We start from the raw sequence: 26,800 nt of genomic DNA on the forward strand, positions 1-26,800 counted from the left end.
TTGCCCCCCCCCCCCCCCCCTGTTATAACAGAACTCAACTGTGGTTTATCACACCTGAGTTCAATTCCTCTAGCCACACCCAGGCCTGATTACTGCCACACCTGTTCTCAATCAAGGAATCACTTAAATAGAACCTACCTGACAAAGTGAAGTAGACCAAAAGATCCTCACAAGCTAGACATCATGCCGAGATCCAAAGAAATTCAGGAACAAATGTGAAAGAAAGTAATTGAGATCCATCAGTCTGGAAAAGGTTATAAAGCCATTTCTAAAGCTTTGGGACTCCAGCGAACCACAGTGAGAGCCATTATCCACAAATGGCGAAAACATGGAACAGTGGTGAACCTTCCCAGGAGTGGCTGGCCGACCAAAATTACCCCAAGAGCGCAGCGATGACTCATCCAAGAGGTCACAAAAGACCCCACAACAAATCCAAAGAGCTGCAGGCCTCACTTGCCTCAGTTAAGGTCAGTGTTCATGACTCCACCATAAGAAAGAGACTGGGCAAAAATGGCCTGCATGGCAGAGTTCCAAGACGAAAACCACTGCTGAGCAAAAATAACATTAAGGCTCGTCTCATTTTTGCCAGAAAACATCTTGATGATCCCCAAGACCTTTGGGAAAATACTCTGTGGACTGACGAGATAAAAGTTTAACTTTTTGGAAGGTGTGTGTCCCATTACATCTGGCGTAAAAGTAACACCGCATTTCAGAAAAAGAACATTTACATTTTAGTCGTTTAGCAGACGCTCTTATCCAGAGCGACTTACAGTTAGTGAGTGCATACGTAATTTTTTTATTTTTCATACTGGCCCCCCGTGGGAATCGAACCCACAACCCTGGCGTTGCAAATGCCATGCTCTACCAACTGAGCTACATCCCTGCCGGCCATTCCCTCCCCTACCCTGGACCAATTGTGCGCCGCCCCATGGGTCTCCCAGTCGCGGCCAGCTACGACAGAGCCTGGATTCGAACCAGGATCTCTAGTGGCACAGCTAGCACTGCGATACAGTGCCTTAGACCACTGCACCACTCGGGAGGTCGAATACCAACAGTAAAATATGGTGGTGGTAGTGTGATGGTCTGGGCCTGTTTTTCTGCTTCAGGACCTGGAAGACTTGCTGTGATAAATGGAACCATGAATTCTGCTGTCTACCAAAAAATCATGAAGGAGAATGTCCGGCCATCTGTTCGTGACCTCAAGCTGAAGCGAACTTGGGTTCTGCAGCAGGACAATGATCCAAAACACACCAGCAAGTCCACCTCTGAATGGCTGAAGAAAAACAAAATGAAGACTTTGGAGTGGTCTAGTCAGTCCTGACCTGAATCCTATTGAGATGCTGTGGCATGACCTTAAAAAGGCAGTTCATGCTCGACAACCCTCCAATGTGGCTGAATTACAACAATTCTGCAAAGATGAGTGGGCCAAAATTCCTCCACAGCGCTGTAAAAGACTCATTGCAAGTTATCGCAAACGCTTGATTGCAGTTGTTGCTGCTAAGGGTGGCCCAACCAGTTATTAGGTTGTAGGGGGCAATCACTTTTCCACACAGGGCCATGTGGGTTTGGATTTTGTTTTCCCTTAATAATAACAACCTTCATTTCAAAACTGCATTTTGTGTTTACTTGTGTTATCTTTGACTAATATTAAAATGTGTTTGATGATCTGAAACATTTAAATGTGACAAACATGCAAACAAATAAGAAATCAGGAAGGGGCCAAACACTTTTTCACACCACCCACACCTCCCCGACCCGATGAAAGCATGCCTCCCACCCCGCCTAGCCCCCCCCCCCCCCCCACCCCCCCCGACCCGACCCGATGAAAGCATGCCTCCCACCCATTCCCATCCCAGCCAGCAACCAAGGTTGCCCATCAATTCCCCTCCCGCCCCTCCATCCCCAGAGTCTCCCCCTACACTCCCCGCCCCCAGGGTTGTTCAGATTCAATTACATCTGTGGAGCATTCTTTTTTTAATGGCTAGCTCAGAATATGAGCTTTCCAAAAGTTATTTATATATTTTAGAGATCAGTCCTTTCGGGAGCCCTGATGATTTATTTATAAATCCCATCATTGGATGGTTTGGTAGTTGGGTTTACCAAAGGGACTCCATTGGCCAGCATAGCTGATCTATAGTTGGGTAGTTGGGTTTACCAAAGGGACTCCATTGGCCAGCATAGCTGATCTATAGTTGGGTAGTTGGGTTTACCAAAGGGACTCCATTGGCCAGCATAGCTGATCTATAGTTGGGTAGTTGGGTTTACCAAAGGGACTCCATTGGCCAGCATAGCTGATCTATAGTTGTAAATATATAAAAAAGAGATGCCTGGTAATGTGCTGTATATGTATCTTTCAAATCTTGGAATGTTCTCAAACCATTACTGTCATGATATCGGAAAGGATTTCACATTTGGACCGTTGGAGGGAAGCAAAAGGCCACCCTCCAGATCACAAGGCGTTATTGTGAAATATGACAGTATGGGCTCTCTGAAACAACAATAGAGTACTTTTGAAGGAACTAGCAACAACCTTATGATAACCTAAATGATAGAATCATGCCGTTATTGGTTCATTCCAGATTTGACCTTTAATCAAAAAGCTGATACTTTCTCTTGTATAGTTTTTTCCTCTGCTAGTTAAAAGACTGGGACCAACCCCAGGGGGCTCTATTCAAATGTTTTTTTTATATAATTGTTTAAACCCATTGACCCGCCCTTTAAATCTACAACTTTAAACACAATTTCCTCACTGTTTGCCTGACAGGATTCTAAATTAATGTGTTAACAACTTCCTTCAGGCTAGGTAGAGTACAGAGAGACATTTGGGGAAAGATGCCATTGAGTCTTGACCATATACCTTACATGACTGTCTCTTTGACCCCATGATATGACAAAAACTCTGTCAAGAGGGTCTCACTGCAGAGAGAGTCTGGGATCAGTACATTACACCCAGTACAGCACAACCCAAGCACATCTAATATGACAATGCTGTTGTATTCTGTTTGTTGCAGCTATTTCACACATGGTGCTTTGTTCAGAGAAAGAGAAAACCTGGACTGAGGTTGAAGTGGTGTTGCCCAGCTGGTGACAGCAGCAGCCTGAGTCTCCTCTCCTCTGTCCTCTCCACTGTCCTCTCCTCTGTCCTCTCCTCTGTCCTCTCCTTTGTCCTCTCCTCTGTCCTCTCCTCTGTCCTCTCCTTTGTCCTCTCCTCTGTCCTCTCCTCTGTCCTCTCCTCTGTCCTTTCCTCTGTCCTCTCCTCTGTCCTGTCCTCTCCTCTGTCCTCTCCTCTGTCCTCTCCTCTGTCCTCTCCTCTGTCTTCTCATTTGTCCTCTCCTCTGTTCTGTCCTCTCATCTGTCCTCTCCTCTGTCCTCTCTCCTCTGTCCTCTCTCCTCTGTCCTCTCCTCTGTCCTCTCCTCTCCTCTGTCCTCTGTTCTGTCCTCTCCTCTGTCCTCTCCTCTGTCCTCTCCTCTGTCCTCTGTTCTGTCCTCTGTTCTGTCCTCTGTTCTGTCCTCTCCTCTGTCCTCTCCTCTGTCCTCTGTTCTGTCCTCTCCTCTGTCCTCTCCTCTGTCCTCTGTTCTGTCCTCTCCTCTGTCCTCTCCTCTGTCCTCTCCTCTGTCCTCTACTCCTGCTCACAGCATCCCCTGCTTCTCTTGTCATCCCTGACTGACTGAATACAACAGCAGGCTTCTCTGTGACTGAGGGCTCTCATTATGGAAATATACGTGTCTGTCAATACGGAGGAGAATGTTGTTATCAGACAGGAGACAGTCAACCTGGACTAGAAGTGGTCAGACTGACCCCAGAAACTCAAGTTGTGTGTGAGAAACAGGAAGTATGCATCCCAAATGACACCCTATTCCATTTACTGTGCCCTACTATTGACCAGCTAGTGCACTATACAGGGGATAGGGTTCCATTTGGGATGCACAGGAAGTCTCTGTTCTTTGGCTGTGAGCCAGGCGCTCCAGCTGGTACAGTAAACCCAGCGTTGCTCTGTTAGGGCTGGTCTGAGATCAGGCCCTGTATTGGACAGATGTAAACACAAAGAGCTGCGGAAGTCTCAGAGCTGACTGCTGAATGAATGGGTGGAGCCCCCCGGTTTGGAGCACATGTGCTGAAATAGCTATAGCTGTTTAATCAGAACTGATTTCATTCAGAAGTATGATTAGTGACTATCTATACCGCTTGTGTTTCAATGTGGAAATCTATTGAATATTTTGTTACGAGTTATAAAAAGACGGGGCATCAATTTAAAAAATCAACGACAATGCTGTTCAAAAAGGGAATAGTTAATCCAATGGTTCCAACAGGGACAGTATATATACAGGGTCAGTTCCAGGGTCAGTTCCAGGGTCAGTAGCTATATACAGGGACAGTTCCAGGGTCAGTAGCTATATACAGGGTCAGTTCCAGGGTCAGTTCCAGGGTCAGTAGCTATATACAGGGTCAGTTCCAGGGTCAGTAGCTATATACAGGGTCAGTTCCAGGGTCAGTAGCTATATACAGGGTCAGTTCCAGGGTCAGTAGCTATATACAGGGTCAGTTCCAGGGTCAGTAGCTATATACAGGGTCAGTTCCAGGGTCAGTTCCAGGGTCAGTAGCTATATACAGGGACAGTTCCAGGGTCAGTAGATATATACAGGGACAGTTCCAGGGTCAGTAGCTATATACAGGGTCAGTTCCAGGGTCAGTAGTTATACACAGGGACAGTTCCAGGGTCAGTAGCTATATACAGGGTCAGTTCCAGGGTCAGTTCCAGGGTCAGTAGCTATATACAGGGTCAGTTCCAGGGTCAGTAGCTATATACAGGGACAGTTCCAGGGTCAGTAGCTATATACAGGGTCAGTTCCAGGGTCAGTAGCTATATACAGGGACAGTTCCAGGGTCAGTAGCTATATACAGGGACAGTTCCAGGGTCAGTAGCTATATACAGGGTCAGTTCCAGGGTCAGTAGCTATATACAGGGACAGTTCCAGGGTCAGTAGCTATATACAGGGTCAGTTCCAGGGTCAGTAGCTATATACAGGGTCAGTTCCAGGGTCAGTTCCAGGGTCAGTAGCTATATACAGGGTCAGTTCCAGGGTCAGTAGCTATATACAGTTCCAGGGTCAGTAGCTATATACAGGGTCAGTTCCAGGGTCAGTAGCTATATACAGGGTCAGTTCCAGGGTCAGTAGCTATATACAGGGTCAGTTCCAGGGTCAGTAGCTATATACAGGGTCAGTTCCAGGGTCAGTAGCTATATACAGGGACAGTTCCAGGGTCAGTAGTTATATACAGGGACAGTTCCAGGGTCAGTTCCAGGGTCAGTAGATATATACAGGGACAGTTCCAGGGTCAGTAGTTATATACAGGGTCAGTTCCAGGGTCAGTAGCTATATACAGTTCCAGGGTCAGTAGCTATATACAGGGTCAGTTCCAGGGTCAGTAGCTATATACAGGGTCAGTTCCAGGGTCAGTAGCTATATACAGGGACAGTTCCAGGGTCAGTAGCTATATACAGGGACAGTTCCAGGGTCAGTAGATATATACAGGGACAGTTCCAGGGTCAGTAGATATATACAGGGTCAGTTCCAGGGTCAGTTCCAGGGTCAGTTCCAGGGTCAGTAGATATATACAGGGACAGTTCCAGGGTCAGTAGCTATATACAGGGACAGTTCCAGGGTCAGTAGCTATATACAGGGTCAGTTCCAGGGTCAGTAGCTATATACAGGGACAGTTCCAGGGTCAGTAGCTATATACAGGGACAGTTCCAGGGTCAGTAGCTATATACAGGGTCAGTTCCAGGGTCAGTAGCTATATACAGGGTCAGTTCCAGGGTCAGTAGCTATATACAGTTCCAGGGTCAGTAGCTATATACAGGGACAGTTCCAGGGTCAGTAGCTATATACAGGGTCAGTTCCAGGGTCAGTAGCTATATACAGTTCCAGGGTCAGTAGCTATATACAGGGTCAGTTCCAGGGTCAGTAGCTATATACAGGGTCAGTTCCAGGGTCAGTAGTTATATACAGGGTCAGTTCCAGGGTCAGTAGATATATACAGGGACAGTTCCAGGGTCAGTAGCTATATACAGGGTCAGTTCCAGGGACAGTTCCAGGGTCAGTAGCTATATACAGGGACAGTTCCAGGGTCAGTAGTTATATACAGGGTCAGTTCCAGGGTCAGTAGCTATATACAGGGTCAGTTCCAGGGTCAGTAGCTATATACAGGGTCAGTTCCAGGGACAGTTCCAGGGTCAGTAGCTATATACAGGGACAGTTCCAGGGTCAGTAGTTATATACAGGGTCAGTTCCAGGGTCAGTAGCTATATACAGGGTCAGTTCCAGGGTCAGTTCCAGGGTCAGTAGCTATATACAGGGACAGTTCCAGGGTCAGTAGATATATACAGGGACAGTTCCAGGGTCAGTAGATATATACAGGGACAGTTCCAGGGTCAGTAGCTATATACAGGGACAGTTCCAGGGTCAGTAGCTATATACAGGGACAGTTCCAGGGTCAGTAGCTATATACAGGGTCAGTTCCAGGGTCAGTTCCAGGGTCAGTAGATATATACAGGGTCAGTTCCAGGGTCAGTTCCAGGGTCAGTAGCTATATACAGGGTCAGTAGCTATATACAGGGTCAGTTCCAGGGTCAGTAGATATATACAGGGTCAGTAGCTATATACAGGGTCAGTTCCAGGGTCAGTAGATATATACAGGGTCAGTTCCAGGGTCAGTAGCTATATACAGGGACAGTTCCAGGGTCAGTAGCTATATACAGGGACAGTTCCAGGGTCAGTAGCTATATACAGGGTCAGTTCCAGGGTCAGTTCCAGGGTCAGTAGCTATATACAGGGTCAGTTCCAGGGTCAGTAGCTATATACAGGGTCAGTTCCAGGGTCAGTAGCTATATACAGGGACAGTTCCAGGGTCAGTAGCTATATACAGGGACAGTTCCAGGGTCAGTAGCTATATACAGGGTCAGTTCCAGGGTCAGTAGCTATATACAGGGACAGTTCCAGGGTCAGTAGCTATATACAGGGTCAGTTCCAGGGTCAGTAGCTATATACAGGGACAGTTCCAGGGTCAGTAGTTATATACAGGGTCAGTTCCAGGGTCAGTAGCTATATACAGGGTCAGTTCCAGGGTCAGTAGCTATATACAGGGTCAGTTCTAGGGTCAGTAGTTATATACAGGGTCAGTTCCAGGGTCAGTAGCTATATACAGGGTCAGTTCCAGGGTCAGTAGCTATATACAGGGTCAGTTCTAGGGTCAGTAGTTATATACAGGGTCAGTTCCAGGGTCAGTAGCTATATACAGGGTCAGTTCCAGGGTCAGTAGCTATATACAGGGTCAGTTCTAGGGTCAGTAGCTATATACAGGGTCAGTTCCAGGGTCAGTAGTTATATACAGGGTCAGTTCCAGGGTCAGTAGCTATATACAGGGTCAGTTCCAGGGTCAGTAGCTATATACAGGGACAGTAGCTATATACAGGGTCAGTTCCAGGGTCAGTAGCTATATACAGGGTCAGTTCCAGGGTCAGTAGCTATATACAGGGTCAGTAGCTATATACAGGGACAGTAGCTATATACAGGGTCAGTAGCTATATACAGGGACAGTTCCAGGGTCAGTAGCTATATACAGGGTCAGTAGCTATATACAGGGTCAGTTCCAGGGTCAGTAGCTATATACAGGGTCAGTAGCTATATACAGGGACAGTTCCAGGGTCAGTAGCTATATACAGGGTCAGTTCCAGGGTCAGTAGCTATATACAGGGACAGTTCCAGGGTCAGTAGCTATATACAGGGTCAGTAGCTATATACAGGGACAGTAGCTATATACAGGGTCAGTTCCAGGGTCAGTAGCTATATACAGGGTCAGTAGCTATATACAGGGACAGTTCCAGGGTCAGTAGCTATATACAGGGACAGTAGCTATATACAGGGACAGTTCCAGGGTCAGTAGCTATATACATGGACAGTTCCAGGGTCAGTAGATATATACAGGGACAGTTCCAGGGTCAGTTCCAGGGTCAGTAGCTATATACAGGGACAGTTCCAGGGTCAGTAGTTATATACAGGGTCAGTTCCAGGGTCAGTAGCTATATACAGGGTCAGTTCCAGGGTCAGTAGCTATATACAGGGTCAGTTCTAGGGTCAGTAGCTATATACAGGGTCAGTTCCAGGGTCAGTAGCTATATACAGGGTCAGTTCCAGGGTCAGTAGCTATATACAGGGACAGTTCTAGGGTCAGTAGCTATATACAGGGTCAGTTCCAGGGTCAGTAGCTATATACAGTTCCAGGGTCAGTAGCTATATACAGGGACAGTTCCAGGGTCAGTAGATATATACAGGGTCAGTAGCTATATACAGGGTAAGTTCCAGGGTCAGTAGCTATATACAGGGTCAGTTCCAGGGTCAGTAGATATATACAGGGTCAGTAGCTATATACAGGGTCAGTAGCTATATACAGGGTCAGTTCCAGGGTCAGTAGCTATATACAGGGTCAGTTCCAGGGTCAGTAGCTATATACAGGGTCAGTAGCTATATACAGGGTCAGTTCCAGGGTCAGTAGCTATATACAGGGTCAGTTCCAGGGTCAGTAGTTATATACAGGGTCAGTTCCAGGGTCAGTAGTTATATACAGGGACAGTTCCAGGGTCAGTAGCTATATACAGGGTCAGTAGCTATATACAGGGTCAGTTCCAGGGTCAGTAGCTATATACAGGGACAGTTCCAGGGTCAGTAGCTATATACAGGGTCAGTTCCAGGGTCAGTAGTTATATACAGGGTCAGTTCCAGGGTCAGTAGCTATATACAGGGTCAGTTCCAGGGTCAGTAGTTATATACAGGGTCAGTTCCAGGGTCAGTTCCAGGGTCAGTTCCAGGGTCAGTAGCTATATACAGGGACAGTTCCAGGGTCAGTAGTTATATACAGGGTCAGTTCCAGGGTCAGTAGCTATATACAGGGTCAGTAGCTATATACAGGGACAGTTGCAGGGTCAGTAGTTATATACAGGGTCAGTTCCAGGGTCAGTAGCTATATACAGGGACAGTTCCAGGGTCAGTAGCTATATACAGGGTCAGTTCCAGGGTCAGTAGCTATATACAGGGTCAGTTCCAGGGTCAGTAGTTATATACAGGGTCAGTTCCAGGGTCAGTAGCTATAACAGGGACAGTTCCAGTGAGTATTGAGTCAGCAGTGACTGTGTGACTCTAGGCTGACCTGATGGCTACAGTTGAAGTCGGAAGTTTACATACACCTTAGCCAAATACATTTAAACTCAGTTTTTCATAATTCTTGACATTTAATCCTAGTAACAATTCCCTGTCTTAGGTCAGTTAGGATCACCACTTTATTTTAAGAATGTGAAATGTTAGAATAATAGTAGAGAGAATGATTTATTTCAGCTTTTCTTTCTTTCATCACATTCCCAGTGGGTCAGAAGTTTACATTCACTCAATTAGTATTTGGTAGCATTGCCTTGGGTCAAATGTTTCGGGTAGCCTTCCACAAGCTTCCCACAATAAGTTGGGTGAATTTTGGCCCATTCCTCCTGACAGAGCTGGTGTAACTAAGTCAGGTTTGTAGGCCTCCTTGCTCGCACACGCTTTTTCAGTTCTGCCCACACATTTTCTATAGGATTGAGGTCAGAGCTTTGTGATGGCCACTCCAATACCTTGACTTTGTTGTCCTTAAGCCATTTTGCCACAACTTTGGAAGTATGCTTGGGGTCATTGTCCATTTGGAAGACCCATTTGCGACCAAGCTTTAACTTCCTGACTGATGTCTTGAGATGTTGCTTCAATATATCTACATAATTTTCCTTCATCATGATGCCATTTTGTGAAGTGCACCAGTCCCTCCTGCAGCAAAGCACCCCCACAGCGTGATGCTGCCACCCCCGTGCTCCACGGTTGGGATGGTGTTCTTCGGCTTGCAAGCAACCCCCTTTTTCCTCCAAACATAACGATGGTCATTATGGCCAAACAGTTCTATTTTTGTTTCATCAGACCAGAGGACATTTCTCCAAAAAGTAAGATCTTTGTCCCCATGTGCAGTTGCAAAACGAAGTCTGGCTTTTCTATGGCGGTTTTGGAGCAGTGGCTTCTTCCTTGCTGAGCGGCCTTTCAGGTTATGTCGATATAGGACTCGTTTTACTGTGGATATAGATACTTTTGTACCTGTTTCCTCCAGCATCTTCACAAGGTCCTTCGCTGTTGTTCTGGGATTGTTTTGCACTTTTCTCACCAAAGTACGTTCATCTCTAGGAGACAGAACGCGTCTCCTTCCTGAGTGGTATGACGGCTGCATGGTCCCATGGTGTTTATACTTGTGTACTATTGTTTGTACAGATAAACGTGGTACCTTCAGGCGTTTGGAAATTGCTCCCAAGGATGAACCAGACTCGTGGAGGTCTACCATTTTTTTTCTGAGGTCTTGGCTGATTTCTTTTGATTTTCCCATGATGTCAAGCAAAGAGGCACTGAGTTTGAAGGTAGGCCTTGAAATACATCCACAGGTACACCTCCAATTGACTCAAATTGTCAATTAGCCTATCAGAAGCTTCTAAAGCCATGACATCATTTTCTGGAATTTTCCAAGCTGTTTAAAGGCACAGTCAACTTAGTGTATGTAAACTTCTGACCCACTGGAATTGTGATACAGTGAATTATAAGTGAAATAATCTGTCTGTAAACAATTGTTGGAAAAATGACTTGTGTCATGCACAAAGTAGATGTCCTAACCGACTTGCCCAAACTATAGTTTGTTAACAAGAAATTTGTGGAGTGGTTGAAAAACAAGTTTTAATGACTCCAACCTAAGTGTATGTAAACTTCCGACTTCAACTGTAAACACACTACTTAATCCAGCTGTGTAAACCCTGTGTAAGTGTATACCTGAAGAAACCATGTGTATTTATCCATATATTACTGTATTTATCCATATTACTGTATTTATCCATATATTATTGCATTTATCCATATATTTCTACAGTATTGAATGGTAAATGCTGTCCTTTGACTTTAGCACCGTGTAAAAACACTTACAAATCACAAAAACATGACAAATAATACATTTTCCGTTTGATTTAGCTGTTATAATAAGAAAACATTTATAAGGCCTTTATCTATTAGAGACTACTGGGGGATAGCAGGTTTTCCCACTGGCCTTTATCTATTAGAGACTACTGGGGGATAGCAGGTTTTCCCACTGGCCTTTATCTATTAGAGACTACTGGGGGATAGCAGGTTTTCCCACTGGCCTTTATCTATTAGAGACTACTGGGGGATAGCAGGTTTTCCCACTGGCCTTTATCTATTAGAGACTACTGGGGGATAGCAGGTTTTCCCACTGTCCTTTATCTATTAGAGACTACTGGGGGATAGCAGGTTTTCCCACTGGCCTTTATCAATAGAGACTACTGGGGGATAGCAGGTTTTCCCACTGGCCTTTATCTATTAGAGACTACTGGGGGATAGCAGGTTTTCCCACTGGCCTTTATCTATTAGAGACTACTGGGGGATAACAGGTTTTCCCACTGGCCTTTATCTATTAGAGACTACTGGGGGATAGCAGGTTTTCCCACTGGCCTTTTATCTATTAGAGACTACTGGGGGATAGCAGGTTTTCCCACTGGCCTTTATCTATTAGAGACTACTGGGGGATAGCAGGTTTTCCCACTGGCCTTTATCTATTAGAGACTACTGGGGGATAGCAGGTTTTCCCACTGGCCTTTTATCTATTAGAGACTACTGGTGGATAGCAGGTTTTCCCACTGGCCTTTATCTATTAGAGACTACTGGGGGATAGCAGGTTTTCCCACTGGCCTTTTATCTATTAGAGACTACTGGGGGATAGCAGGTTTTCCCACTGGCCTTTATCTATTAGAGACTACTGGGGGATAACAGGTTTTCCCACTGGCCTTTATCTATTAGAGACTACTGGGGGATAGCAGGTTTTCCCACTGGCCTTTATCTATTAGAGACTACTGGGGGATAGCAGGTTTTCCCACTGGCCTTTTATCTATTAGAGACTACTGGGGGATAGCAGGTTTTCCCACTGGCCTTTTATCTATTAGAGACTACTGGGGGATAGCAGGTTTTCCCACTGGCCTTTTATCTATTAGAGACTACTGGGGGATAGCAGGTTTTCCCACTGGCCTTTATCTATTAGAGACTACTGGGGGATAGCAGGTTTTCCCACTGTCCTTTATCTATTAGAGACTACTGGGGGATAGCAGGTTTTCCCACTGGCCTTTATCTATTAGAGACTACTGGGGGATAGCAGGTTTTCCCACTGGCCTTTTATCTATTAGAGACTACTGGGGGATAGCAGGTTTTCCCACTGGCCTTTATCTATTAGAGACTACTGGGGGATAGCAGGTTTTCCTACTGGCCTTTATCTATTAGAGACTACTGGGGGATAGCAGGTTTTCCCACTGTCCTTTATCTATTAGAGACTACTGGGGGATAGCAGGTTTTCCCACTGGCCTTTATCAATAGAGACTACTGGGGGATAGCAGGTTTTCCCACTGGCCTTTATCTATTAGAGACTACTGGGGGATAGCAGGTTTTCCCACTGGCCTTTATCTATTAGAGACTACTGGGGGATAACAGGTTTTCCCACTGGCCTTTATCTATTAGAGACTACTGGGGGATAGCAGGTTTTCCCACTGGCCTTTTATCTATTAGAGACTACTGGTGGATAGCAGGTTTTCCCACTGGCCTTTATCTATTAGAGACTACTGGGGGATAGCAGGTTTTCCCACTGGCCTTTTATCTATTAGAGACTACTGGGGGATAGCAGGTTTTCCCACTGGCCTTTATCTATTAGAGACTACTGGGGGATAGCAGGTTTTCCCACTGGCCTTTATCTATTAGAGACTACTGGGGGATAGCAGGTTTTCCCACTGGCCTTTATCTATTAGAGACTACTGGGGGATAGCAGGTTTTCCCACTGGCCTTTATCTATTAGAGACTACTGGGGGATAGCAGGTTTTCCCACTGGCCTTTATCTATTAGAGACTACTGGGGGATAGCAGGTTTTCCCACTGGCCTTTTATCTATTAGAGACTACTGGGGGATAGCAGGTTTTCCCACTGGCCTTTTATCTATTAGAGACTACTGGGGGATAGCAGGTTTTCCCACTGGCCTTTATCTATTAGAGACTACTGGGGGATAGCAGGTTTTCCCACTGGCCTTTTATCTATTAGAGACTACTGGGGGATAGCAGGTTTTCCCACTGGCCTTTATCTATTAGAGACTACTGGGGGATAGCAGGTTTTCCCACTGGCCTTTATCTATTAGAGACTACTGGGGGATAGCAGGTTTTCCCACTGGCCTTTATCTATTAGAGACTACTGGGGGATAGCAGGTTTTCCCACTGGCCTTTATCTATTAGAGACTACTGGGGGATAGCAGGTTTTCCCACTGGCCTTTTATCTATTAGAGACTACTGGGGGATAGCAGGTTTTCCCACTGGCCTTTTATCTATTAGAGACTACTGGGGGATAGCAGGTTTTCCCACTGGCCTTTTATCTATTAGAGACTACTGGGGGATAGCAGGTTTTCCCACTGGCCTTTATCTATTAGAGACTACTGGGGGATAGCAGGTTTTCCCACTGGCCTTTTATCTATTAGAGACTACTGGGGGATAGCAGGTTTTCCCACTGGCCTTTATCTATTAGAGACTACTGGGGGATAGCAGGTTTTCCTACTGGCCTTTATCTATTAGAGACTACTGGGGGATAGCAGGTTTTCCTACTGGCCTTTATCTATTAGAGACTACTGGGGGATAGCAGGTTTTCCCACTGGCCTTTATCTATTAGAGACTACTGGGGGATAGCAGGTTTTCCCACTGGCCTTTATCTATTAGAGACTACTGGTGGATAGCAGGTTTTCCCACTGGCCTTTATCTATTAGAGACAACTGGGGGATAGCAGGTTTTCCCTCTGGCCTTTTATCTATTAGAGACTACTGGGGGATAGCAGGTTTTCCCACTGGCCTTTTATCTATTAGAGACTACTGGGGGATAGCAGGTTTTCCCACTGGCCTTTATCTATTAGAGACTACTGGGGGATAGCAGGTTTTCCCACTGGCCTTTATCTATTAGAGACTACTGGGGGATAGCAGGTTTTCCCACTGGCCTTTATCTATTAGAGACTACTGGGGGATAGCAGGTTTTCCCACTGGCCTTTATCTATTAGAGACTACTGGGGGATAACAGGTTTTCCCACTGGCCTTTATCTATTAGAGACTACTGGGGGATAGCAGGTTTTCCCACTGGCCTTTATCAATAGAGACTACTGGGGGATAGCAGGTTTTCCCACTGGCCTTTATCTATTAGAGACAACTGGGGGATAGCAGGTTTTCCCACTGGCCTTTTATCTATTAGAGACTACTGGGGGATAGCAGGTTTTCCCACTGGCCTTTTATCTATTAGAGACTACTGGGGGATAGCAGGTTTTCCCACTGGCCTTTATCTATTAGAGACTACTGGGGGATAGCAGGTTTTCCCACTGGCCTTTATCTATTAGAGACTACTGGGGGATAACAGGTTTTCCCACTGGCCTTTATCTATTAGAGACTACTGGGGGATAGCAGGTTTTCCCACTGGCCTTTATCTATTAGAGACTACTGGGGGATAACAGGTTTTCCCACTGGCCTTTATCTATTAGAGACTACTGGGGGATAGCAGGTTTTCCCACTGGCCTTTATCTATTAGAGACTACTGGGGGATAGCAGGTTTTCCCACTGGCCTTTATCTATTAGAGACTACTGGGGGATAGCAGGTTTTCCCACTGGCCTTTATCTATTAGAGACTACTGGGGGATAGCAGGTTTTCCCACTGGCCTTTATCTATTAGAGACTACTGGGGGATAGCAGGTTTTCCCACTGGCCTTTATCTATTAGAGACTACTGGGGGATAGCAGGTTTTCCCACTGGCCTTTTATCTATTAGAGACTACTGGGGGATAGCAGGTTTTCCCACTGGCCTTTATCTATTAGAGACTACTGGGGGATAGCAGGTTTTCCCACTGGCATTTTATCTATTAGAGACTACTGGGGGATAGCAGGTTTTCCCACTGGCCTTTATCTATTAGAGACTACTGGGGGATAGCAGGTTTTCCTACTGGCCTTTATCTATTAGAGACTACTGGGGGATAGCAGGTTTTCCCACTGGCCTTTTATCTATTAGAGACTACTGGGGGATAGCAGGTTTTCCCACTGGCCTTTTATCTATTAGAGACTACTGGGGGATAGCAGGTTTTCCTACTGGCCTTTATCTATTAGAGACTACTGGGGGATAGCAGGTTTTCCCACTGGCCTTTATCTATTAGAGACTACTGGGGGATAGCAGGTTTTCCCACTGGCCTTTATCTATTAGAGACTACTGGGGGATAGCAGGTTTTCCCACTGGCCTTTATCTATTAGAGACTACTGGGGGATAACAGGTTTTCCCACTGGCTTTTATCTATTAGAGACTACTGGGGGATAGCAGGTTTTCTCACTGGCCTTTATCTATTAGAGACTACTGGGGGATAGCAGGTTTTCCCACTGGCCTTTATCTATTAGAGACTACTGGGGGATAGCAGGTTTTCTCACTGGTGATGTGTAGAGGTGTAGTGACATGTTTTGGGATCTATTTATTATTTTCAATGCTAGACAGTGAACACAAGTATTTAGTATATTGTATAGATATAGCCTATTAAAATACTTATTGTTTTACCAGTATAATGTGTGTCCCTCAGTTATAAGTCGTTGGTGTTACCACCTTGAAAATCACTGATTACGAATATTTTTTTTATTTAACTAGGCAAGTCAGTTAAGAACAAATTCTTATTTACAATGACGGCCTACACCGGCCAAACCCGGACGACGCTGGGCCAAATGTGCGCCGCCCTATGGGACTCCCAATCACGGCCCGGTTGTGATACAGCCTGGAATCGAACCAGGGGGGTCTGTAGTGACGCCTCAAGCACTGAGATGCAGTGCCTTAGACCGCTGATTCTCTCTAGTGGCAAACTGTTATCTGAGGAGAGGTTTATATTAAAGAAAATCATTAGCTAATCACACCCTTTTAGTATGTCATACATTTGAGGATTCCATTGATAATTTGGTGTCTAAATCCAAAGGGTCTGATCTAAATCTAAAACAAAAATCCAGAAAATCACATTGTATGATTTGTAAGTAATTAATTTGCATTTTATTGCATGACAGAAGTATTTGATCACCTACCAACCAGTAAGAATTCCGGCTCTCACAGACCTGTTAGTTTTTCTTTAAGAAGCCCTCCTGTTCTCCACTCATTACCTGTATTAACTGCACCTGTTTGAACTCGTTACCTGTATAAAAGACACCTGTCCACACACTCAATCAAACAGACTCCAACCTCTCCACAATGGCCAAGACCAGAGAGCTGTGTAAGGACATCAGGGATAAAATTGTAGACCTGCACAAGGCTGGGATGGGCTACAGGACAATAGGCAAGCAGCTTGGTGAGAAGGCAACAACTGTTGGCGCAATTATTAGAAAATGGAAGAAGTTCAAGATGACGGTCAATCACCCTCGGTCTGGGGCTCCATGCAAGATCTCACCTTGTGGGGCCTCAATGATCATGAGGTAGGTGAGGGATCAGCCCAGAACTACACGGCAGGTCCTGGTCAATGACCTGAAGAGAGCTGGGACCACAGTCTTAAAGAAAACCATTAGTAACACACTATGCCGTCATGGATTAAAATCCTGCAGCGCACGCAAGGTCCCCCTGCTCAAGCCAGCGCATGTCCCGGCCCGTCTGAAGTTTGCCAATGACCATCTGGATGATCCAGAGGAGGAATGGGAGAAGGTCATGTGGTCTGATGAGACAAAAATATAGCTTTTTGGTCTAAACTCCACTCGCATGTTTGGAGGAAGAAGAAGGATGAGTACAACCCCAAGAACACCATCCCAACCATGAAGCATGGAGGTGGAAACATCATTCTTTGGGGATGATTTTCTGCAAAGGGGACAGGACGACTGCACCGTATTGAGGGGAGGATGGATGGGGCGATGTATTGCGAGATCTTGGCCAACAACCTCCTTCCCTCAGTAAGAGCATTGAAGATGGGTCGTGGCTGGGTCTTCCAGCATGACAATGACCCGAAACACACAGCCAGGGCAACTAAGTAGTGGCTCAGTAAGAAGCATCTCAAGGTCCTGGAGTGACCTAGCCAGTCTCCAGACCTGAACCCAATAGAAAATCTTTGGAGGGAGCTGAAAGTCCGTATTGCCCAGCGACAGCCCCGAAACCTGAAGGATCTGGAGAAGGTCTGTATGGAGGAGTGGGCCAAAATCCCTGCTGCAGTGTGTGCAAACCTGGTCAAGACCTACAGGAAACGTATGATCTCTGTAATTGCAAACAAAGGTTTCTGTACCAAATATTAAGTTATGCTTTTCTGATGTATCAAATAGTTATGTCATGCAATAAAATGCAAATTAATTACTTAAAAATCATACAATGTGATTTTCTGGATTTTTGTTTTAGATTCCGTCTCTCACAGTTGAAGTGTACCTATGAAAAAAATTACAGACCTCTACATGCTTTGTAAGTAGGAAAACCTGCAAAATCAGCAGTGTATCAAATACTTGTTCTCCCCACTGTACCTGATTTACATAAGTATTCAGACCCTTTGCTATGAGACTCCAAATTCAGCTCAGGTGTATCCTGTTTCCATTGATCATCCTTAAGATGTTTCTACAACTTGGTAAATCCAATTGATTGGACATGATTTGGAAAGGCACACACCTGTCTATGTAGGCCCCGTGTAGCTCAGTTGGTAGAGCATGGCTCTTGAAATGCCAGGGTTGTGGGTTCGATTCCCACGGGGGGCCAGTATGAAAAAAAAAGAAAAATGGATAAGCGCGTCTGCTCAATGACTAAAATGTAAAATGTATATAAGGTCCCACAGTTGACAGTGCATGTTAGAGCAAAAACCAAGCCATGAGGTCGAAGGAATTGTCCGTAGAGCTCTGAGGCAGGATTGTGTCGAGGCACAAATCTGGGGAAGTTTACCAAGGTCCCCAAGAACACAGTGGCCTCCATCATTCTTAAATGGAAGAGGTTTGGAACCACCAAGACTCTTCCTAGAGGTGGCCGCCCGGCCAAACTGAGTAATCGGGGGAGAAGGGCCTTGGTCAGGGAGGTGATCAAGAACCCAATGGTCACTCTGACAGAGCTCCAGAGTTCCTCTGTGGATATGGGAGAACCTTCCAGAAGGACAACCATCTCTGCAGCACTCCACCAATCAGGCCTTTATGGTAGAGTGGCCAGACAGAAGCCACTCCTCAGTAAAAGGCACATGACAGCCCGCTTGGAGTTTGCCAAAAGGCACCTAAAGGACTCTCAGACCATGAGAAGCAAGATTCTCTGGTCTGATGAAACCAAGATTGAACTCTTTGGCCTGAATGCCAAGGGTCACGTCTGGAGGAATCCTGGCACCATCCCTACGGTGGAGCATGGTTGCGGCAGCATCATGCGGTGGGGATGTTATTCAGCGGCAGGGACTGGGAGACTAGTCAGGATCAAGGGAAATATGAACAGAGAGATCCTTGATGAAAACCTGCTCCAGAGCGCTCAGGACCTCAGACTGGGGCAAAGGTTCACCTTCCAACAGGACAATGACCCTAAGCACATAGCCAAGACAACGCAGGAGTGGCTTCGGGACAAGTCTCTGAATGTCCTTGAGTGGCCCAGCCAGAGCCCGGACTTGAACCCGATCGAATATCTCTAGAGAGACCTGAAAATAGTTGTCCATCGACGCTCCCCATCCAACCTGACAGAGCTTGAGAGGATCTGCAGAGAAGAATGGGAGAAACTCCCCAAATGCAGGTGTGCCAAGCTTGTAGCGTCATACCCATGAAGACTCGAGGCTGTAATCACTGCCAAAGGTGCTTCAACAAAGTGCTGAGTAAAGGTTCTGAATACTTATGTAAATGTGATGTTTCAGTTTTTTGCTTTGTAAATATGGGGTATTGTGTGTAGATTGATAAGGATTTGTTATCTTTTTGATCCATTTTTAAATAAGGCTATAATGTAACAAAACAAAAAAGTCAAGGGGTCTGAATACTTTCCGAATGCACTGTATATAGGAAAGACATCAAGAGACAACAAAAATACCATTTACAAACTATTCATATACAGAGCCTTCAGAAAGTATTGATACCCCTTCACTTATTCAACATTTTGTTTGTTACAGCCTGAATTCAAGATGGATAAAATATATAGTTTTATTTTCCATCTACACACAATACCCCATAATAACAAAGTGAAAACATGATTTTGAAAATTAAATACAGACATATCTCATTTACACAAGTATTCACACCCCTGAGTCAATACTTTGTAGAAGCACCTTTCACAGTGATTACAGCTGTGAATCTTTCTGGGTACGTCTATAAGAGTTTTCCACACCTGGATTGTGCAACATTTGCCCATTATTCTTCAAAATTCTTCAAGCTCTGTCAAATTGGTTGTTGAACATTGCTAGACAACCATTTTTAGGTCTTGCCATAGATTTTTAAGTAGATTTAAGTCAAAACTGTAACTCGGCAACTCAGGAACATTAACTGTATTCTTGGTAAGCAACTCCAGTGTAGATTTGGCCTTGTGTTTTAGGTTATTGTCCTGCTGAAAGGTGAATTCATCTCCCAGTGTCTGGTGGAAAGCAGACTGAACCAGGGTTTCCTCTAGTCTCCCAGTGTCTGGTGGACAGCAGACTGAACCAGGGTTTCCTCTAGTCTCCCAGTGTCTGGTGGACAGCAGACTGAACCAGGGTTTCCTCTAGTCTCCCAGTGTCTGGTGGACAGCAGACTGAACCAGGGTTTCCTCTAGTCTCCCAGTGTCTGGTGGACAGCAGACTGAACCAGGGTTTCCTCTAGTCTCCCAGTGTCTGGTGGACAGCAGACTGAACCAGGGTTTCCTCTAGTCTCCCAGTGTCTGGTGGAAAGCAGACTGAACCAGGGTTTCCTCTAGTCTCCCAGTGTCTGGTGGACAGCAGACTGGACCAGGGTTTCCTCTAGTCTCCCAGTGTCTGGTGGACAGCAGATTGGACCAGGGTTTCCTCTAGTCTCCCAGTGTCTGGTGGAAAGCAGACTGAACCATGTTTTCTTCTAGGATTTTGCCTGTGCCTAGCTCCATTCAGTTTTTTTTTTTTTACCGGAGAAACTCCTCAGTCATTGACGATTACAAGCATACCCATAACATGATGCAGCCACCATCATGTTTAAATATATGGAGAGTGGTACTCAGTAATGTGTTGTATTGGATTTGCCCCAAACATAACACTTTGTATTCAGGAGAAAAAGTTAATTGCTTTGCCACATTTTTTGCAGTATTACTTTAGTGCCTTTTTGCAAACAGGATTCATGTTTTGGAATATTTTTTATTCTGTACAGGCTTCCTTCTTTTCACTCTGTCAATTAGGTTAATATTGTAACTACAATGTTGTTGTAGTTACAATGTTGTTGATTCATCCTCAGTTTTCTCCTATCACAGGCATTAAACTCTTTAACTGTTTTAAAGTCACCATTGGCCTCATGGTGAAATCCCTGAGCGGTTTCCTTCCTCTCTGGCAACTGAGGTAGGAAGGAAGCCTGTATCTTTGTAGTGACTGGGTATATTGAAACACCATCCAAAGTATAATTAAAACTTAATTATCTGACTTGTTAAGCACATTTTTATTCCTGAACTTGATTAGGCTTGCCATAACAAAGGTGGTGAATACTTATTGACTCAAGACATTTCAGCTTTTCATTTTTAATTAATTTGTAAACATTTCTAAAAACATAATTCCACTTTGACATTATGGGGTATTTTTAATTAAAACTGTAACACAACAAAATGTAGAATAAGTTAAGGGGTAAGAATACTTTCTGAAGGCACCATAGGGCTCTGGTCTAAAGTAGTGCACTATATAGGGAATAGGGTGCCATTCTCTGGTCTAAAGTAGTGCACTATATAGGGAATAGGGTGCCATTCTCTGGTCTAAAGTAGTGCACTATATAGGGAATAGGGTGCCATTCTCTGGTCTAAAGTAGTGCACTATATAGGGAATAGGGTGCCATTCTCTGGTCTAAAGTAGTGCACTATATAGGGAATAGGGTGCCAATCTCTGGTCTAAAGTAGTGCACTATATAGGGAATAGGGTGCCATTCTCTGGTCTAAAGTAGTGCACTATATAGGGAATAGGGTGCCATTGGGCTCTGGTCTAAAGTAGTGCACTATATAGGGAATAGGGTGCCATTCTCTGGTCTAAAGTAGTGCACTATATAGGGAATAGGGTGCCATTCTCTGGTCTAAAGTAGTGCACTATATAGGGAATAGGGTGCCATTCTCTGGTCTAAAGTAGTGCACTATATAGGGAATAGGGTGCCATTCTCTGGTCTAAAGTAGTGCACTATATAGGGAATAGGGTGCCATTCTCTGGTCTAAAGTAGTGCACTATATAGGGAATAGGGTGCCATTCTCTGGTCTAAAGTAGTGCACTATATAGGGAATAGGGTGCCATTCTCTGGTCTAAAGTAGTGCACTATATAGGGAATAGGGTGTCATTCTCTGGTCTAAAGTAGTGCACTATATAGGGAATAGGGTGCCATTCTCTGGTCTAAAGTAGTGCACTATATAGGGAATAGGGTGCCATTCTCTGGTCTAAAGTAGTGCACTATATAGGGAATAGGGTGCCATTCTCTGGTCTAAAGTAGTGCACTATATAGGGAATAGGGTGTCATTCTCTGGTCTAAAGTAGTGCACTATATAGGGAATAGGGTGTCATTCTCTGGTCTAAAGTAGTGCACTATATAGGGAATAGGGTGCCATTTGGGACGTACACAGTGTCATTATGCTACAGACTGTTCTGTTCAACACCCTGCTCCACTGAGCTACAGGCTGCAGCAGGGTCGTAGCCAATCAGAGGGATACAGAGGGGTATTTTACTAACAAAAGGTAAACAAATAAGTTTGCTTTACAAAACATTTTGTTGCAGTTGAACAACACATTTCCTGCAATTATACACATTTTTCTATGAGGTGTGGAGACATTTTTGTAGTTTTAAAGTTAATTTCCTGCTATTCGACACATTTTCCCATGAAATGTTAATATGAAATCTGAGTGAAAATGATTCACAAAATCAATAGGGGCCCTCTGGAGGTCAGGGCCCCTGGAGGTCAGGGCCCCCTGGAGGTCAGGGCCCCCTGGAGGTCAGGGCCCCTGGAAGTCAGAGCCCCTGGAGGTCAGGGCCCCCTGGAGGTCAGGGCCCCCTGGAGGTCAGGGCCCCCTGGAGGTCAGGGCCTCTGGAGGTCAGGGCCCCTGGGCATGTGCCCTGCATGCCTGGTCGATAAATCGACCCTGATTACTACACATTTAGATAGCTGACACAGACTCATTTATCAATCTAAACATGTTTAACTGACATGGGCTAAATGAATGACTGTCAGTGGGTGACATATATCAAGAGGAAAACTGCTGATACCCAACCCAAGTTTCACCTTGTGCATTCTACTATTCTAACTGTCATCAGTGCATTCTACTATTCTAACTGTCATCAGTGCATTCTACTATTCTAACTGTCATCAGTGCATTCTACTATTCTAACTGTCATCAGTGTATTCTACTATTCTAACTGTCATCAGTGCATTCTACTATTCTAACTGTCATCAGTGCATTCTACTATTCTAACTGTCATCAGTGTATTCTACTATTCTAACTGTCATCAGTGCATTCTACTATTCTAACTGTCATCAGTGCATTCTACTATTCTAACTGTCATCAGTGCATTCTACTATTCTAACTCTCAACAGTAAGTTGAGACCCCGACTAAGTTTTCATATGTAGCTACGGCTTTGGACAGCAGTACTCAATCACAGCAGCTTGCTACAGAGGCAGTACTCAATCACAGCAGCTTGCTACAGAGGCAGTACTCAATCACAGCAGCTTGCTACAGAGGCAGTACTCAGTCACAGCAGCTTGCTACAGAGGCAGTACTCAGTCACAGCAGCTTGCTACAGAGGCAGTACTCAATCACAGCAGCTTGCTACAGAGGCAGTACTCAATCACAGCAGCTTGCTACAGAGGCAGTACTCAGTCACAGCAGCTTGCTACAGAGGCAGTACTCAATCACAGCAGCTTGCTACAGAGGCAGTACTCAATCACAGCAGCTTGCTACAGAGGCAGTACTCAGTCACAGCAGCTTGCTACAGAGGCAGTACTCAATCACAGCAGCTTGCTACAGAGGCAGTACTCAGTCCCAGCAGCTTGCTACAGAGGCAGTACTCAGTCCCAGCAGCTTGCTACAGAGGCAGTACTCAATCACAGCAGCTTGCTACAGAGGCAGTACTCAGTCCCAGCAGCTTGCTACAGAGGCAGTACTCAGTCCCAGCAGCTTGCTACAGAGGCAGTACTCAGTCACAGCAGCTTGCTACAGAGGCAGTACTCAGTCCCAGCAGCTTGCTACAGAGGCAGTACTCAGTCCCAGCAGCTTGCTACAGAGGCAGTACTCAGTCACAGCAGCTTGCTACAGAGGCAGTACTCAGTCACAGCAGCTTGCTACAGAGGCAGTACTCAGTCCCAGCAGCTTGCTACAGAGGCAGTACTCAGTCACAGCAGCTTGCTACAGAGGCAGTACTCAGTCCCAGCAGCTTGCTACAGAGGCAGTACTCAGTCCCAGCAGCTTGCTACAGAGGCAGTACTCAGTCACAGCAGCTTGCTACAGAGGCAGTACTCAGTCACAGCAGCTTGCTACAGAGGCAGTACTCAGTCACAGCAGCTTGCTACAGAGGCAGTGGGCACTAAACGCTGAATGACATTTGAAAGCTGTTCTTGAAAACAACGTTTTTCTATGACTTCCTTTAGTCTTACAGTAGTGTGAGCTGTCAAGGAGAACTGGGAGCAGCTTCCACTACGCATGACCGCTGAGCCTTGGATTCATACACCAGACAGACACCCTATTCCCTAGAGAGTGCCCATAGGGCTCTGGTCAAAGTGTGCACTATGTAGGGAATAGGGTGCCATTAGGGACGTATCCACAGAGACAGAGATGCTTGGCTCGGATAATACAGGACCAATGTGGTCAGGATCCTAAGAAACACCTACAGTCTGAAAATAATTATATTCTGTTCAGCTCTGATGGCTCAAGATGATCATTTAAATCAGTATTTGATAATCCCTGTAAACTGTTGTCAATAGTTTGATGAATATCTGATTGTTAATCCCTTGTCGTTAGTTTGATGAATATCTGATTGTTAATCCCTTGTCGTTAGTTTGATGAATATTTGATTGTTAATCCCTTGTTGTTAGTTTGATGAATATCTGATTGTTAATCCCTTGTCGTTAGTTTGATGAATATCTGATTGTTAATCCCTTGTCGTTAGTTTGATGAATATCTGATTGTTAATCCCTTGTCGTTAGTTTGATGAATATTTGATTGTTAATCCCTTGTCGTTAGTTTGATGAATATCTGATTGTTAATCCCTTGTCGTTAGTTTGATGAATATCTGATTGTTAATCCCTTGTCGTTAGTTTGATGAATATCTGATTGTTAATCCCTTGTCGTTAGTTTGATGAATATCTGATTGTTAATCCCTTGTCGTTAGTTTGATGAATATCTGATTGTTAATCCCTTGTCGTTAGTTTGATGAATATCTGATTGTTAATCCCTTGTCGTTAGTTTGATGAATATCTGATTGTTAATCCCAGGATGTCAGTTTTAGGAACGGCTCAGAGTCAAAGCACCAGGAGTCTAGAGGCTCTTGTCTTGATTTATATATTTACATTTCTTCTGTTGTGTTTCTCTTCCTGTCTGTGCAGGTAAATATGTGTACCAGCCCATGACCAGTGTGTGCCAGCTGCCGAGCACGGCGGTGCCCTCTGACCCCTCTGAGTCCCCACCCACCATGAACCTGTCTGTCTCCCTCACCGAACGCTTCCTGAAGATTGCCCCCTGCTTCCAGTCCCCACCGTACCTCCAGTCGCCCAAATACTGTGTCATTACAGACCTCTTCATCGACGACTACATCGTCAAACGCATCAACGGGAAGATGTGTTATGTTCAACGTTCTCCTCCTCCAATCCCTGATCCTCCTGCTGCTGCATCTTCTCCTGCTGCTGCTGCACCTCCTGCTGCTGCATCTCCTCCTGCTGCTGCATCTCCTCCTGCTGCTGCGCCTCCTGCTGCTGCTGTATCTCCACCTGCTGCATCACCTCCTGCTGCTGCATCTCCTCCTGCTGCTGTATCTCCTCCTGCTGCTGCATCTCCTCCTGCTGCTGCATCTCCTCCTGCTGCTGCATCTCCTCCTGCTGCTGCGCCTCCTGCTGCTGCTGTATCTACACATGCTGCATCACCTCCTGCTGCTGCATCTCCTCCTGCTGCTGCGCCTCCTGCTGCTGCTGTATCTCCACCTGCTGCATCACCTCCTGCTGCTGCATCTCCTCCTGCTGCTGTATCTCCTCCTGCTGCTGCATCTCCTCCTGCTGCTGCATCTCCTCCTGCTGCTGCATCTCCTCCTGCTGCTGCATCTCCTCCTGCTGTTGCATCTCCTCCTGCTGCTGCATCTCCTCCTGCTGTTGCATCTCCTCCTGCTGCTGCATCTCCTCCTGCTGCTGCATCTCCTGCTCCTCCTCAGGTGCCTCCTCCCAGTAAGCCAACACGATCTGTTCACAACGACCACCACCACAACAAAACACTACAACCCCCCGTGGACAAGCCCCACCACAAGAGCCCTGTCCACCAACACAACAAGCCCCACCACAAGAGCCCTGTCCACCAACACACCAAGCCCCACCACAAGAGCCCTGTCCACCACCACAACAAGCCCCACCACAAGAGCCCTGTCCACCACCACAACAAGCCCCACCACAAGAGCCCTGTCCACCACCACAACACCTCAGCACACAGTGAGAAGCACCACAACAGCCCCGTAGACAAGCATCACTCCAACCCCTCTGTGGACCACAACAAAATACCACAACACCACAAAAGCTCTGTGGACAAGCATCACTACAGCCCTCTAGTAGACCAGGTGAAGCATCACCACCATAACCTCTCACAGCACCACCCCGGCCCTGTAGACAAGCTGAAAGGCCCCAAGATGGACCACTGCTCCTCTCCATCCAGCTCCGAGGACTCTGGGATCAACGCGTTAGGTCTGCACTGCCTGGAATCCTGTGAGTCAGAGTCAGAGGATCAGAATGAAGAGTTGAGCACCGATGGAGATGGGAAATCTAGCCCTTGTCTCTGGGACCAGGATGAGACCTCTCAGCTGTCTCCCTCTAAGTCCATGGTGGAGATCATCGAGAAGATTGAGACCACTGTGTGACAGACAGAGACAGACAGACAGACAGACACTTCACTGAGCACAGCAGAGAGATACAACTATATTATACTATATCTATGGAGCACACAGCCTCTCTGAGAGCATTTGAAAAACAGCTCCAGATTTCTTGAGTTGGATTTAAAGGACCTACAGTCCACCTACTGCAGGTGACCTTGTTGTAGTCAGATATAGGTAACCCCACATCATGATGACCCTGTGTGTTTTCTCAGAGATGGTGAAGGATCCCAGATATGGATGGTCTCTGGTTTTTCCACCCCACTCTGTATATCTCTCCAGACCCCCTGCATGGTTTGTTAGATAGATAGGGCTGTCTATAGGTAGGGCTGTCTATAGATAGGGCTGTCTATAGGTAGGGCTGTCGATTGTAGCAAATATTTGACAAGAAACACAGAGGAAACATGTCCTTTACCATTCACATGGACTCTCAGCAGCTTACCAAATAGACTTCTTACTAG

General features: G+C 45.7%; 1 protein-coding gene across 1 annotated transcript in view; it reads left to right on the forward strand.

Annotated features, from left to right (window-relative positions):
* The window catches only part of LOC311116256 (UPF0524 protein C3orf70 homolog B-like), a gene marked incomplete at both ends in the record, with an annotated part of 33,128 nt that extends 6,801 nt beyond the window's left edge, over positions 1-26,327 (forward strand). The window contains 2 exons of the mRNA XM_084191364.1: positions 24,820-25,190; positions 26,061-26,327. Of these exons, the coding sequence (XP_084047490.1) occupies positions 24,820-25,190; positions 26,061-26,327 (638 nt within the window). The remainder of the gene's footprint in view (positions 1-24,819; positions 25,191-26,060) is intronic.
* Between the last annotated feature and the right edge of the window lie 473 nt (positions 26,328-26,800).

Source organism: Coregonus lavaretus (genome assembly GCF_964263955.1).
Source record: "Coregonus lavaretus genome assembly, contig: HAP1_SCAFFOLD_2465, whole genome shotgun sequence".
NCBI classification, from domain to species: Eukaryota; Metazoa; Chordata; class Actinopteri; order Salmoniformes; family Salmonidae; genus Coregonus; species Coregonus lavaretus.